General features: G+C 36.9%; 1 protein-coding gene across 1 annotated transcript in view; it reads left to right on the plus strand.

Annotated features, from left to right (window-relative positions):
* Positions 1–15,987, plus strand: part of LOC104914848 (oncostatin-M-specific receptor subunit beta) — a 30,927-nt gene that overhangs the window by 375 nt on the left and 14,565 nt on the right. The window contains 6 exon segments of the mRNA XM_019610368.2: positions 3,669–3,763; positions 8,535–8,689; positions 12,240–12,399; positions 13,917–14,192; positions 14,683–14,812; positions 15,558–15,573. Of these exon segments, the coding sequence (XP_019465913.1) occupies positions 3,694–3,763; positions 8,535–8,689; positions 12,240–12,399; positions 13,917–14,192; positions 14,683–14,812; positions 15,558–15,573 (807 nt within the window). The 5' untranslated portion in view covers positions 3,669–3,693.

Below are 15,987 nucleotides of genomic sequence, written 5' to 3' on the forward strand. Positions count from 1 at the left end.
AAAAAAATCCAACCAACTAACAGCAATATTCTGTGTGTATTTGGGGAGTGGGCCTGATTTCATCTTACTTTTTGGCTTGCATCTGTAATTTAAATTGAGTGATGTATTGCTGTCTCTGTTTTTTTTTCCTCCCTCATCTAAACATCTGCTAGACCTGGTGGTTCTTAGTTGAAAGCATTCATGTGACTGCCTTCACATAGCCATCACTTTAGGGGTTTGGAGGCAAAGCTATCTGGACCATTAGGCTTAAGGAGAGAGATTGACTCTGATGAGTTGATATCTGGTGAACATTTAGAATGATACTCCTTGGGGGTCGATGTCTGAACCAGTGCTGCTTAACATCTTTCAACACTCTGGACAAGGGAATGAAATACATCTTTAAATAGTGTACAGATTGCATTAAATAGATGAAAGCAATTCACACTGTAACAGGCAAGGGTGTGATTTGTTGGGACCTCAACAACCTGGAAGAAATTAGCTGACAAATCTTGGGAAGTTTAAAAAGATAAATGTAAAGTCCTGTTGGATGGAATAGGAGGGAACAGTGCAGCTGGGGAGCTGGGATGTGTCACACTGCCAAACAGCCAGCAGTGTATTTTTAGGCGAGGATGGCTAACTTACCTATGGAGCTATCTTAGCAAGACCATATCCAGAAGGTTGAAGAGAGTACTATTTCCTTTTATTTGATGCTTGTGAGATCACATCCATGTTACTGTGTCCAGTTTTTAGCTCCCTTTACTAAGATGGACAGACTAGGCTGAATCCTGGAGAAGGATGTTGTGAAGGCTTGCAGGCTGAAGCAATTGAGGAAGTGTGTCTGAGATAGAAGCATATTTAGCCTTGAGGAGAGAAAGTTAGAAGCAGCTCTACCTACCATCTTGCCTAACTTATGGGTAATTACAGAGAAGAGAAAGCTAAGCCTTTTGCAAAACGATGAGGGGAACCTGATGCAAGTTGTAACAAGGAAAATTCAGCTTGAATATACACAGAGGGTTATTAAGAAAGGGGAAAAGTTGTCCAGGGAAGATGTGGCATGTCTGTCTTTGGAGTTTTTCAAAACTCACTTGAACAAATGACTCTGTGATTCTAGAGAAAAGCTATTGCGATTTTTTTTTTAAATTACAGAAGTATTCAAATTGCATGTCTGCTGTCCGTATTCCAAGTCACTTACTTGAGACCTTGTTCTTAACCTTGAGTTTGTGGACACAAAACTCCCAGGCCTTCCAGGCTGAGGAATGGTAACAAAACACAATCTCTCAGGCTGTGAAAAATGTTGACAGTGATTAACTCTCAGATGAAGAACTGTGGCACATTGGTGTGGTGCTTCTCAAAGTGCATCACTTCATATCTTTTCAGATTGACAAATAAACAACCAAACTGTTCAGTAAAACAGTGATTGTTTTGCTGATTGATATTGCAACTTTTCCTATGGCATTTGATACTAAAGTAATAGTTATTGGAGATATTGCTTTGCTCATTTTGGGTGATGAATTTAATTACCTGAAAACTTTCTCTGACTGTTTGACTCCATTTCTGTTGTTGTTCAGTTGCTTTTAGTTTTGGCAAGAATGTTGTGAATCTAATATCATTGTGCATTCCTTTTTTTTTTTTTAAATTGATATCAATTATGTATTTTCTGACTCTCTTTTAATCTTTTTAACTTAGACACATTCTAATTGATTGCATTATAAAAGTACTTAATTATTGATATTGCAAATAAGTGCTTGACTTAGTTGGTAGTAATTGCAATACATGATTAATTTGTTAGACGTGGTCAAGTGTCTCTGCATAAAGATTATTTAGATCAAAATAATGCTCCTACATTAGGGAATGCATTTTTTTAATAATGTTTCTTTTCTTTGAAATTTTCTTTTGTTAGAATTTTACCCATGATAACTGGTTTAACAGTTACACTTTATCACAATTCACTGTACAGTATTAAATGAGACTACTAGCATATTATGAAAGCATTTTAACTTTCTGATGAAAGTTAAAATAACCACTTATTATAATACACTGCCCATTAGCAGTGTACAGTAGTTGTATCATGTAGCAGTAAAAATGAGATAGAACAAATCATTAGAGAACTAATAGTATATATGGCTGCAGAGAGGTAGTTAAATTAGACAGAAATTTCAATACAGTAGCTGAGAGTACCTCTGTAGAGCAGAAAAGGTTTTGGACTTGTTTTCCAGAGAAGTAGTAGTTTAAGCAAATAGCCTAGTATGTCATGACTGCCACAACACTTTCCCATTAGTTTTAATGTATAAATGGTACATGACAAATACGTCACAGAAATACAGAATTGTAGTGGTTGGAAGGGACCTCTGGGAAAGGGTGTGCAAGATTTGGCTTTGTATTCATTTCCTGTAATACAAAATAAGAACAATGCACTGAAGTTTTATGAATTTGTAACCTAATCTTTGGAAAAACTTTCTACTTTCTTTCCTTCCACTTGCCATTCCACTGTACAGCAAAGAGCCCTTTATTGTGTTTATTTCAGACAAGATATATCAAATTAGTTGACTTAAAAATGTCTAAAGATAGAATAACCATGAAGATATTGATTGCACTTAGTTCTTGAAACAGACTGTTAGTTGGAACATGAACTAGACCTACGTTTTCAAAACTATGTTAATTATTCACGTTAATTTTAGCATTGTCCAAACACTTCTGAGGATATTGCTACCTGGGCAAGAAAGACTGCAGAAGCCTATGGATTAGGAAAGGCAACATTCACCTTTTATGTCTGGGAGACTCCAGGTGAAGCATTTGGGCTCATGAGGAGAAAGCTATGCAGCTCTAGGAATGCACAGCATAGAAACTAGAAGTCAAGGATAACTCTATTCTATAATACCGTTCCTGTTGTTTGGAGTCCTGTAGCTTCCGTGCCTGAGTGCTTTTAAGTGCACCATTGCTGGATGTTTACCTCTTCCTTCTGCATGGGGGAATGTTGAAGTGGTGATGTGTTACGAAATTTGACTTGTCAGTCCCATGGGACAGTGCTGAAATGTGCGAGTCAGAGTTTTATCCCTCCACAGTTGGGAGTGTGAAAGCTGTAAGCAGACTGCCACGTAAAATTTGATGTTATTTGAGATGACAGTTCTTCTAGGTATAAAGTTGTTAAGACTTTAACACAGGCATTTCAACTCCAGCCTGACTTTATCCCTATCTACTGCTATCCTCTGTACTGGCAAAGGATGAAACCATACTTGGTCAAGTCTGTAGGATTTATCATTCAAGCTGTAAGTGGAACAGAATCCACAATGCCTTTTGCACCTTTGTCACCTTTTTCCTTTTTTTAGGGTTGGATCTCTTGTTATTTGTTCAGGGGGATAATGAAAAATGCATCAGGCCAGACTCTAGTTTTAATATTCCTTAGGAAATCTGGTGGAAAAATTATAAAGATTTGAATGTTTTTCTTCTTTAGATTGAATTGAACTTTTTGTGCATGATGTGTTTTCCTCTATATTGTAAAAAGATCCTAAGAACAAGAGGATGTTTTTTTTCCCATTGTCCATTCTTCCAAACGTCTCCTAAACTGCCTGAGTTGTTGTGTGGCTGGGTTTTCATTTGTTAGTTTATTCTTAAATAAAATAATAACAATTATCTGACATACATTTATCCTAAAAGAAACAAACAAATGGAAATGTTGTATTTCTCAATAGATTGTGTGCAGGAAAAGGGAGATGAATGATGAATCACTTCGTGTTTCTGGCAGTATTGCTCCACTTAAGGACTTGGTGCACTGCATACTCACAAGGTAAATATATATTTTTTTCATTTGAAAGCTATGACATATGGAGCTTTGGAGTTGCTCATTTGTAACTCTCCTGTGATTAAGCAATGTTACACACTCAGTCAAGTTATTCTACTTCTTAAAGAGATGAAGCAACATCTAAAATTACTTTTTGTAACGCCATCATGCAAAGTTGCCCTTTGAATCAATCACTTCCAGTGCTATGAGGTCAGACTGTATTTGTAGATCTGCTCCCATTCTCTCATCTTGATCTATACTTCGTCACTTTCAAATAATTTACTTCTCTGAAAACGTTCATGATTTTCTATGTTTTTACTTTCATTTGTTTCATTTGTGAAAATGTTAGGACTTACGATGACTGTTTTCTGGTTGTGCCTTCAAATCCAGGACCAGTTTTATTCTCTTACTCTTCACGAATGCTCCGCATACAAAGAAAAAAGTGTATATACATATTCTGAGAGAACGTAGTTAAATATAATAAAACTTTCCAGAAGACTGTGTATTTTAAAGTAAGGGAATTGCTTGCACTCTTGCTGCTGCCAGTAGCACTGGGCATGATGCTATTAAAAGAAAAATGAACAATTTTAATTGGCATATCTGTGACCACCATCAAGAGGCAGAACATAACAATATGTAGTCTTCATTACAGAAGTTTCATTGCACTAGCTGTGGTGAAGGATGAAGAAGGTTTTTTTAACTACTTTATTTATTTACTTATTTAGTACAAATGTACTTGATCCTATACTGAAAAAAAATATGTATGTATTTCAGACTTTTTTCCTACCTCCTCTCTTCATCCTTGAAATTCATATTTGCACGCTTCTTTCACTCAGGCTGCTAGTTTCTTGATTTTGAGATTCTATTACCAATATCCTTTGAGTAGCAAACATTTGCAATGCAGACAAGTCCAAACAGTTACTGCATCACAGTAGCCTAGTAACTTGTTTTCACATGCAGTTGTTCAGGAGTAACAGTCTTTGCTGTTATTCATAAAGCTGTTTGTGTAGCCTGAGTTACCTTTCAAGTAAAACAAGTCTTAAGATGCCCTCGTTTTAAATAGTTTAATTTTCCTAGGAGGAGTAGGTAATAACTGTAAATGATACGAATATTTCTACATGAGTATATTATACAACGGAAGTCTTTAATTCCCATGCTGTAACTCCATTGTCTTTGAGATCTTGACCTCTAGAAGTAATCCTTAGCTATGTGGCTTCTGCTTTTCGTTGGTAAAGTGTATGAGCCCCTACAACTAATACAGGTCTTCTTATTCCAGGCTCTGAGTAAAACAAAATTCTATGAGGTCACAAATGACATATCACCTAGAAGAAGATAGAAAAGAGGTATTTGTACAGGTGGAAAAAATACAGGAACCAGTGAGTTTTGTTTTTGTCATAGTAGTTAAGTATTGAGAAACAGGATGAGATTTTTAGCTTGAACAAAAAGACTCAAAGGTAGAGAAGAAAGGAAAAAATTCATCATCAAGTTCAACTGAAAAATTCAGTTAAAAAGGCTGTGAAATGTATTTCTGGATAATTGGAGTCCCTGTAAGGTTTGCATTTCAAAATAATAAAACCTTTATGGAAAGTAATGAAAATGAGGTGCTATATTAGCCCTGCGCTGATTAGTCAAATCCTATTTCAGTTAAGAAGCTTACTTGTTTCTTTGTATTAGCATGTAAACAGCATACATATGCACTGGGAATAAAATCTAGTCCTGAAGTTGTGGAGCATGTTGTCATGTTGAGTCATGACGTGGTCATGGCTTATTGATAAAGTGAAGTTACAGGCAAACAGCTGCTAACAGTGTGCATAGATGTAGATCCACCTGGAGCATTTTTCTGGGGAGCTCTTCAGTTTCCATGTTGTTCCTTGTCCCATTTGTAAACTAAGAAATTGGCTCTGATTTGCCACTGGTAAGTCTCACAAAACAGAGAGGCTTAGCCTAGTTTTGCAACTTTTTGGCTTCTGGTAAGATCTGAAATTAGTCATTTTCTTACTCTTTTTCTTTTCGCTGTACATCCAACATGACAGTGTTTTCTGTATAGATGATGCTTGATCTGTCATGAGGTTTAAGTTTACTCTGTGAAGGAGAACTAAATATTTTCCTATGGAGGATATCTGAAAGGACACAGGAAAGGGTAAAACAGAGAGGAATCATTCTCTGAATGTTTGCTCACCTACAATCCTTTATTTACATTTGGTCATGTTTCTGCAAACTGTCTGGAAGGTCCAAATCCTTTTAGATTTACTTCTTTATGCAAGGATTAACTGTCTTCCTCTGTTGATTCAGTACTGTAGACCTAAAACACAGAGATTCAGATCAGCCACCAATTTTTGTACGCAAAATGAGCACAATTTTTTTTGCCGTGTAGTGCTTCAGTTAGCAGGGTGGTGAAGATACGGGTAAAGTTGATGAAAAAATGAGCAATTAAGATTACATACGGCAGAAGAGTAGCATTACTGCCAATTCCTTAGCATAAGAGGAATTTTAACAGCCTTTATCTTGTTTCGGTGTTGAGAGTCTGGAGAATGTGAGAATACAAAATTGATCATCGTACCTTCTCTGACAAGCATTAGCTGTTCTGCTTCCACTGTTAATTGTATCATTCTTTGCATTGCTTTGGTTCTTCTGGCTCCCTGCCTGGTCAGCCATTGGCAGTGAATCTAACAATATTTCTTTTTTTCCTGTAAGAGAATTGCTATTCCCTCATCATTTAGGGAAGTGGAACTTTTTTCCCAGGCCCTCAGCTTTGTTTACTCCATTCCAGACATTAGCAAATCATCACAGTAGTTATAAAACTGATGGCTTTTTTTGTTTTGTTTTGTTTTACTATTTTCCAATCAAAAGCAAGTGTCAAGCAGCAAATCAGTGATTGAAAGACAATGCCACAACTGTTGGAAAAGTAGAAAATTTATTTCTTCACATAAAATATTTCTGTAGTTACCTCACAGAAGCCTTGTCAAATTCTGCTGTCACTTATGTTCATCTTTTACTAATTTACATATATATATATATATATATATATATGTATGTATGTATGTATGTATGTATGTGTATTGCCTTGAAAGCCCATAGGGGAAGAAAGTACACATGCATATATGTTTGTGTACTTCCTTGAAAATTTTTTGGAGTACCACAAGTTTCTGAAACCAGGAGGTGAGACAGTAAAACCTATCTTTCTCTCTCATATTTTGTCTCTTCCCAGAAATCGGCAGATTTGTTGTTTGTGAATGGTGACAAAGCACACATCTAAGAACAACCACTCACAAGGCGATCTGTGGTTTTCAGCTAATTAGTGCTCCTACAAAAAAAAATCTGCTGCTCAAGGAGATTTTTTTTTTCCTGACAAATAAAAGGAGCTTAATCTGACTTTTAAAATGTAATTTTTTCTGGGAGTTAAAACCACACCTACAAAGTCCATTTGCCTTAACTAACTCAATCTTCATTAGGTCAAAGAATGAAAATAAGTCTAGATTTTCTGACTTAATTATTAGAATTCTTTCTGAATGTTGGAATTTCCTGAGATTCAGTCCCTGTTAATATTAATATATTGTGTTCTCCCTCTTCTCTAGTCTGTAGTTAAGAAGCATAGATTACAAGGAGAACGGTTTGGCATCCACCTCTAGACCCAAAGGGGGAATATGCTGGCTCCCAAAGGACAGTCTCTCAAAGAAAGGCAGATAGATCAAATGGAGCTGGTTATCCTAAGACAATTCTAGTGACGTCTCTTTGATGGGGACTGTTTAATGAAATCATAGCTCCACTAAGGATAAATATACTGATAAAGTAGCTAGTAAATTGAGAGCATAATGAAATTAAATAACATACCCAAGACAATGGTGAGGGGGCTACTGAGGATTATTGAGTAGTTTTACGAACCTTGTGAGGCCGCACCTCGAGTACTGTATTCAGTTTTGGGCCCCTCACAAGAAAGACATTGAGGCCCTGGAACGTGTCCAGAGAAGAGCAATGAAACTGGTGAGGTGTCTGGAACACAAATCTTATGAGGAGCAGCTGAGGGAGCTGGGATTGTTAAGTGTGGAGAAGAGGAGGCTCAGGGGAGACTTCATTGCACCCTACAACTTACTGAAGGGAGGCTGTGATGAGGAGGGGTTTGGCCTCTTCTCCCAAGCAACCTCTACTGTAGCTTCAGATCTGCTTGAACAATACATTAAACATAATTGATAGGCACAAAAGAACATGCAAGACAAATTTGGAGAAAGATGCACAATCAGAATGGGTTTTGAGAAAGTTCTTAGCAGTGGCCTAATTCAATTTTTTCGTAATTATGTTAATGGGATTAGAATGTTTCCTTTACAGTCTCAGTTTTTTTTACTGAACTTCTCTATTATGTTCACCATTGAGCAGTGGGAGAGCCATTGTTAGAGATGGGAGCAGAGTTTGGTATGTCTTATGACTTGTTTGAAAAAACAGCATGGTTGAGGTTGGAAGGGACCTCTGGAGGTCATCTGCTGCAACCTCTGCTCAAGCAGGAACACCCAGAGCAGAATGCCCAGGATCATGTCCAGATGGGTTTTGAAGATCTCCCAGGAGAGTCCACAGCCCCTCTAGGCAATCTGTGCCAGTGTTCCATTATCTGCCCAGTACTGTAGTGCTTCCAGGTGTTCAAACTTTTCCAGTTTGTTTCACTGCCTTGGCTTATGCCTCCCAGAAAAAACTAATGTGGAAATTTTTTGGTCTCTTGTAGTATACTCTTCAAAGGACTAAATAATACCTGAGAATTAATATTTTTGTGTAATTTTTGTGCTCCTAGAATCCCTTGTGTTTCCAGTAACATATCTTAATGTTCACAAGGATTTGGCTCTTCAACGTCTGCTTGTGGAATGGGATGTTGACAAGTCAGCGCACAATGCTGAGCTGGTAATGTCTTTTGAAATACAAGTCCGTCGAGCAGATGAAGTGTGGACAGTAAGTGCACTAAAAAAGAAATAGCTGTAGTAAATACTTGCAATATGAAAGAAGCTAAAGAATAATAAAATGTTCAAATGCATATGCAGATTGTCTTGCTGTATAAGTTTATGATTTACAGAAGAGTATTTCAAAAGTTGTAATAAAAGTACCTGCATATTTCAGTAGTTGCCAGACTTGGTCTAATGTTATGCCCAGATATTGTGAAAATAAAATTATCATTCAATTGAAGAGGTAATTTCTACCTGTAGAAGAATGTATATATGCCTTATATATCTTTATTGAGGGACTGCAGTAGACAAGCTTAAAAGATCTGATTCTAAAACGTTTCCCTTCCAAGATGCAAGTCTCACAGACAATCTCCAAGAAAAATATCATTTTACTTTAGAAGACAGGTTTTTTGGTAATGTAATAGCTAAGCATTACTAGAGACAAATTGTGCGTGAGCTGTGTGTTGCTGCAACTCTTTTCATCTTACGAACCAAACAGGATTGCCTCAGCAAGACTGAGGCCTTTTAAGCCCAATATTTGGCCTTGCCAGCAATTACCGTGTATCCAGCTTGTCCACTTTGAGAAGAAGGTGGTGGGATCTCCTTTGCCAAATCCCTATTCTGCTAATTTTCTTTAGCACATGAAACAGCAGGATTTTCTGAAAAGGCTCATGTTTTATCACCCAAATTATTACTGTTTAGGTCTGCTTCTGACTTCTTCTGAGTCCTCGACTTTAGCGTGAGAACTTTTGTCTTCCAAGAAGTTGCCTTTCCTTGGATCTGATAAAATCTTTTGGGAATTTAACACAAGTCTTTGGGATATTATAGCTTTTTATGAGTCATCTGCTAGTTGAACTATAGAGGGATATTAAATACACATGTTAAGACTTAGTAAAACTGGAAAACTATTCTAACTCATTTAAAGTTGCTATTTGTGAGAAAGGATGTATAGCAGAAAAAGGCTTACTTCAGATCAGCCAGTTGGTAGTATTTTTTCTCTTAGGTTTGCACATCGCTCTATGCAGTTTAGAAGATTTTGATAACTTTGATACGTGAGGTAGAATCTCATGAGTAGATCTAACTTTCAAGTCGGAAACTGGGGCTTTATTACTCCAAATTGTTGTGGTTATTTCTGGGGAGGAGGAGAGGATTGTTGAGGGTGTGGAGTTTGGACTATTCCTCCAACAAATTATTAACTTACTGGAAGAAAGAAAGATTTTTTTGAATTCAAGGAACCGAATTTATAATGTTACTCATAACAAATATGTTGTGGAAAATAAACAGGATATTTTGGATGTCACTGTCACGCAGGAATGTATTTGTTTATAATTTTTTCCTGAAGACTTTTCTAATAAAAAAACTCTGCTTTGGTGTAGGCAGGCTCACATGCACAGTCCATATAACTTTCAAAGCAGTGGCTGCAGTACTCAGCGCTGTAACCGAGAAATTAAATTTAAAAATATTTACAAAATTCTTCTTCAAGAGGTGCTATTATGAAATTCCTGGTGTTGCAGATAGAAACCAGTAATAGAGAACAGTTCTCTAGTTGTTAGGGTGAGCCAGGGCTCCAAACCAGTTCACTGAAAATGGATCTATATGCTGAGAATGTGGTGTGATTACTCTTAGGAGAACTAAAATACATGTTGTGTTCCAAAATGTATTTATAATTACAAGCACTAATACAATCTTTGAGACATTTTTTCCCACCTTCCACTGGCAAAATGTATTTCTCAAATATGAAGGCTAGTCCGAAAGTAATGATGCTCCTTGACATTCATTGATGCATGTGGAACATTTACAGAGTGAACAGCAGCACTGTGAGGTTGTCAGTGGTGCTTTTCAGCAGTGGAAATGCTGATGTGAAAGATAAGCCATGTTCTGAATGGCCATGCACAGCTGTCACACCACAAAATGAAGAGTATCTTGATCAGCTCATCCGTATGAATCAAAGGGTTACAGCCAGGGAGCTTGTATATATGTATATATATATATGTGCAAATTTGTCAAGGCCTGCTAAATCAATGCAAAGCTGGATGTGACAGTTTCCTGGACCTCATAATTACTGGTGACAAGAGGTGGTATCACCAACATGAGCCAAAATCAAAATGGCAGTCCGTGGAGCAGCAACATAGGAATTCCCCATTGAAGAAAAAATTCAAGATGTAACAATTTAGCAAGTAAAGTGATGTGCACTGTCTTCTGAGGTAGGAATGGGTTGATCCATCTGGATTTCCTGGAGCTTGGACAAACCATCACCTCTGACAACTACACTGTGATGCTGCCTAAGCCAAGGGATCAAACTACCAAAGTCAGACCAGAGACTAAGACACCTTTCTCTTGCAACATGATAACACTAGGCCCTGTGCTATTTTGAAGACCATGGAACACGTTGCCAATCTTGTCTGGACTCTCCTACCACAACCACAGTATAGATTTGACTTCCATTTGCTCAGAATGATGAAAAATGTACTGTAGGGCAACATTTTCCTAGCAAAGACATTATCATAGCAACTCTGAAACAAAGAGTCATCACTGCTAGTGCAGATTTTTGTGAGTGAGGCATGAAAAATCTTGTTCATATAGCTAATGGTGGTGACTGTATTGAAAAATACATTTTGTAGCAGAGAATTTGCCTTATCAAATAGTGTTATTGTGCTCTTGATATCAGTTGTAGTTTCCATGGAAGTAAACAGCAGGCATTACTTTCAGAGAGACCTACCTATGTGATAGTGCCCTGCTTAGTTTGAGTTGCAGTGCTGTGTACTAGTATAGCCCATTCAGCTTCCAGGTGGTCCATAGTATGTGTATGGTATGAGAAACTTATACAATACCTTCTCTTAGAACACAGCAGAATGTTTATATTTGTTGTGTGGGCTTGCAAGCTGTGGGCTTGCATTTATACATTTCAATATAATAATGTTTGACAAGTTGCAGAGCATTTTGCTCTGTGTTTGAACTTCACATTATACGTTAGGTCATTGTTCTGTTATTAGGGAGCTCAATACTTTTATATGTGTTCTTTCATATGCACAAGAAACATGCAACATGTGCACAATAATCAAACATTTTGGAGAAATTTGTGGGTGTTTTCCTACTCTGCCTGATGTACTATCTTCTGATGCTGTTCATCAGAACCATAAAAAGATAATACATTCATAATTCCCTACTGGCCAGTGCAATTGTCTGCTGTAGTTCAGAGCCAAAGACACGTAACACAGAGCGTAAGACAAGGTACACAGCGGGCATCAGTGTGTCTGCAGACTGATGTATTAGCAGGCACAAATAACTCACTGAAAGTCCCTGAGGATTAACCTGTTTCTTGTGGAACATGTCCTGAGTAATAACTCTGTTGTTAAAACCAAGCAGTCTTGCCAGTGTCTCTGCCTCTCTGCCATTGCTAGTGCAGATTTGTAAGCCATTAGTTAACATGAGCAGCAGGTAGGATTTCAGAGACTCATCTTTTAAAAGTAGTTGAACCTGCTCTCTGCTTGGTCATACTTCTAAAGTGTCTAAACATTGCTGTGTTTTCAGTAATTTGCCTTACCAGCCTTTATTTGCAGGAGTTTGTTAATACCACACTCAATAAATCAAGAAAGCCTCTTCACTGGATGTGGGATTCAGACTTACCTTTGGAGTGTATGTCACATTCAGTGAGAATCAGGAGCAAAGCAGAAGCATCAAAAAGCTGGAGTCAGTGGAGTCTGTGGGAGACTATCCAGGGTGAGCACAACGAGCCTTTGCAATATTGGCTTTATTTTTCCAGTACAAAGCTAGATTTTAGGCTTTAATGGTAAAGTCCAACTCAGGAGAAACAACATCAAATTAAGAAACCATTCAACTTCTTTTTATCTCTGAGCACTAACCAACTCTTCTTCTTTTTTTTTTTTGTTCCTTCTTCTAATTTGCAGACTACCTTCATAAGTTAACGGACAAAAAGTTTTAGGACTTTTCTTGTTCATACATTAAAACAGTGTGGTATGTTGAGTAGTATGGCAGCTTGGATTTGAGTAGAAGTTGGCCTCCTTTCTTGATACGATATGTTGCACTAGTCATGGCCTTATTTTTAGAGTAGGCTTTCACCAGGTCAGACACAGCACTGGCGCTGGCTGAGGGAGAGGAGAGGAAGCGCTTTGTTGTGGTTGCTTCTTCACCTGATGCATCAACATTTGTTTTGTCTTGGGATCATAGCTTTGATTAGTTTTAAAGACACGGAGAATGAGGAGTAATTCAGCTCCCTATGTCACTTAGAAATGAGCTAATAATATAAACAAGTGATATCAGAAAAAAAGAAGAAGGTTTTAATTTTGGATCATCATATGTCTTAAATTTAATTTAATTAAAGCAATTTGATTTCCAGAGAATTTGGTTTAAACAGAATGTACAGCTATTTTAGGAAAAAGATTATTTATGTTTTTGTAAATTCTATTTTTTGCTTGGATCAACGAGGGCTTTTAGTTATGAGAGAAGTCCCTGGTAGAAAATCAGTATATGCTTAGATTGTATGCAAATTGCCAATCTCCTTCACTTTATATAATGGAAGATAAAATGAAAGAGTTTCTATTTTATTCTCAGTAGTGATATTTTTGTGATTTTATGTATTTAATTGAAATCAGGTAGGAATCATAAAGGCTTGTGATAAGCTGATCCTGCATTACAGATCTTATTTAGAACTTCCTGATTTTTAACCAGTGAGAAAATTGTATCCCCAGCCTATGTAAAAGCCTGCGAGATCCCACTGATTTTTGTCCCCATCAGGGAGTCCAACATTGAAAGCCATAGATATTCCATATCCCCTTACCAATCTGATTCATTCATTGTTGGCTTATCTTAGTCGAACCTGTGAAAGATTCAGAGCTTGTCGCTTTTTCAGTCCTCTGCTCAAAATCAAAAAGAGCAGGCATTTTGGTGGTAAACATCAATCTGTTCATAGGTCCAGGAGGCAGAGTTCATCTGTAAAGGCAATTCTTGAATGCATTCTACTTGTTTTCACCCATGTGAAAGGCAACAAGATGGAGTTAGGCCTCTTAGGTTGTTTGTTGTGCTACATTATATGTGGATGGATTTATCAGAATGCACGTATGATTACATATCTAATTGATCTCTGATGAGGAAGAATATTAAATAAATGATCATGAATGATAATTTAGTAGCAAATTTTCATGTAAATGCTCTGTTATGTAAGGATCCTGCCTGCCATAAAAAAATTTTGAAATGGTTTATTATGCATTAATTTACAGGTCTGGATACTTCAAACATCAGTGAACCAAAAATCTTTCCGGATGAAAAAATTATAGAGGAAGGCTTTGACATCAGTCTTTGTTGCATTGGAAGGAAAGGTCAAATCATAAAGGAATTTTTTTTAAATTCGCCTATTCCTTATTTCAATCGCACAAACAGTCAAGTTGGACTTCTCATTGCAAAGAATGTGACGTTTAAAGGAGTGCCTCATGTCCTTTGTAGAGAGTCTTGCTATGAAGACAATTGCTTTGCGCACGCAGTTTTCTTTGTGGGTAGTAAGTGAAAGCTTTGTTACAATTACGTTTCCCTGTTCCTATTAAATCAGTAATGGCTGTGAGGGATGTGGGGAGAGAAAAAAATATCTTGTTGTAGTTTGGCATTGTCCTCTTAGGTCTAGCCAAATTCAGGTTAAACTCTGACTTAAGGTCTGTATGCATGCATGTAGAAAACATTACTAAATGGAAAGCTTTGTTTTAAACATGTTTAGATTCATCTCATTAATGATATCAATATAGCTGGTATAATATGTGGCATTAAGTTTTGCATGGGAAAAAAAAAAACCAACAACACAACAATACAGGTTAATCTGGTATCTCTGCAGAGTGATAACTGAATAAATGTAATTGAAATAATGACATTTGTAGTAAACCAGGCTTTGTATGCGTCCATCATTTCTAGTATGCTAATATATTGAGTTTATTGATATATATATTTTTTTGCATTAACTGCCATGCTGTTGCTTTTTATGGTTTTCCCTCTGACAAGGACCACCTGATGCACCTCATGATTTTTCCTGCCAAACTCGGAACATGAAAGAAATAACATGTACCTGGGACAAAGGACGAGACACCTACCTTTATGGAAGTCACTCATCAAAATACAAGTTGTCTGAACAGTAAGTCCCCTCATTGTTACAGTAACTCTAGCCTGTGATGTACAAAACAGATTCTTTCTGACCATCACAATCTATAGAAGTGTTTTTATCCTTGTTGCAGTTAGCTGCTTGCCTCTTTATAACTCACTTATCAGCCTATTTAAGCTATGACCTGTAACAAAGTTGTTGTTTCATTAGACCAGCTTCTGTTTGATAAAGCCTGCTATAACAATTATTTGGTATTAATTTGTATAGATATTTTTAAATAGCTGTAAAGATACCTGCAAACAGGATATTTATAACTTACAAATAAAATCTAATTTGTTGGATGATGCACACAACAGATAAGTAGGATTTAGTGAACTACTAGGTTGAATATCATTTTGTTCACGATCTGTCTTGACAGTAAAGACTATCAAAATTTGTGATTCCCAGCTAGGCACCAATTAGCCTCATTAGATTCATTAACTCTTTTTCTTTAAGATTTTTGTAACTTTTCATTTCCTTCTTGAATTCTCAAGCTATCTCAACAATCCTACATCTGTCTATAATTCTAGTTTCTTTTTTTTTCCCCTTCTATTTTTAATCTCTCTGTAGACTTTCTCACAGCTTTTTCTTACCAGTCTGGGTCAAGGTCTGTGGCAAATCAGACCCAGGCCCTGGCTTCTTGCTACAGAGGCATTTAAACTCACAGGAGAGGAAGGGATGTGAGGCTTTAGGGCAAGAAAAGAGTTTGAAGAGAACTCATAAAACAACTAATTTGCAGATTTGGTAAAACTAATTTTACCAGAAGGCAGTCATCACGGCATCTTCAGGGTCTCTCCATCATTCACTTCCATTCAGCTATAATGATGTTTTAAAAATGGAAGGTTAGCAGATGCGCTGAAACTGCTGTTTTGTTTGAAGATATAACTATAGACATGGAAATGCTTTATCATTGATAAACCCTGTCCCTTGTTTAAAAATCTGCAAACCCATGATGAAATACCTAAAAGCAATTTAGCTTTTTTGGCAACTAAGGATGAACTAAGTCTTCTTCAAAGAAAACTTACTTCTAATTGTAAGAATAGTATATTCGTGCTAGTTTGGGCTAAGGAAGAGAACTAAGTATCTTCTCACAGTCCCGTGCAGCCTTGTTTTCTGTGATGCTGTATTTTAGTTTAGGCACCGGTGATTTCCACATCTATCTTGGTTCT

Source organism: Meleagris gallopavo, chromosome Z (genome assembly GCF_000146605.3).
Source record: "Meleagris gallopavo isolate NT-WF06-2002-E0010 breed Aviagen turkey brand Nicholas breeding stock chromosome Z, Turkey_5.1, whole genome shotgun sequence".
NCBI classification, from domain to species: domain Eukaryota; kingdom Metazoa; phylum Chordata; class Aves; order Galliformes; family Phasianidae; genus Meleagris; species Meleagris gallopavo.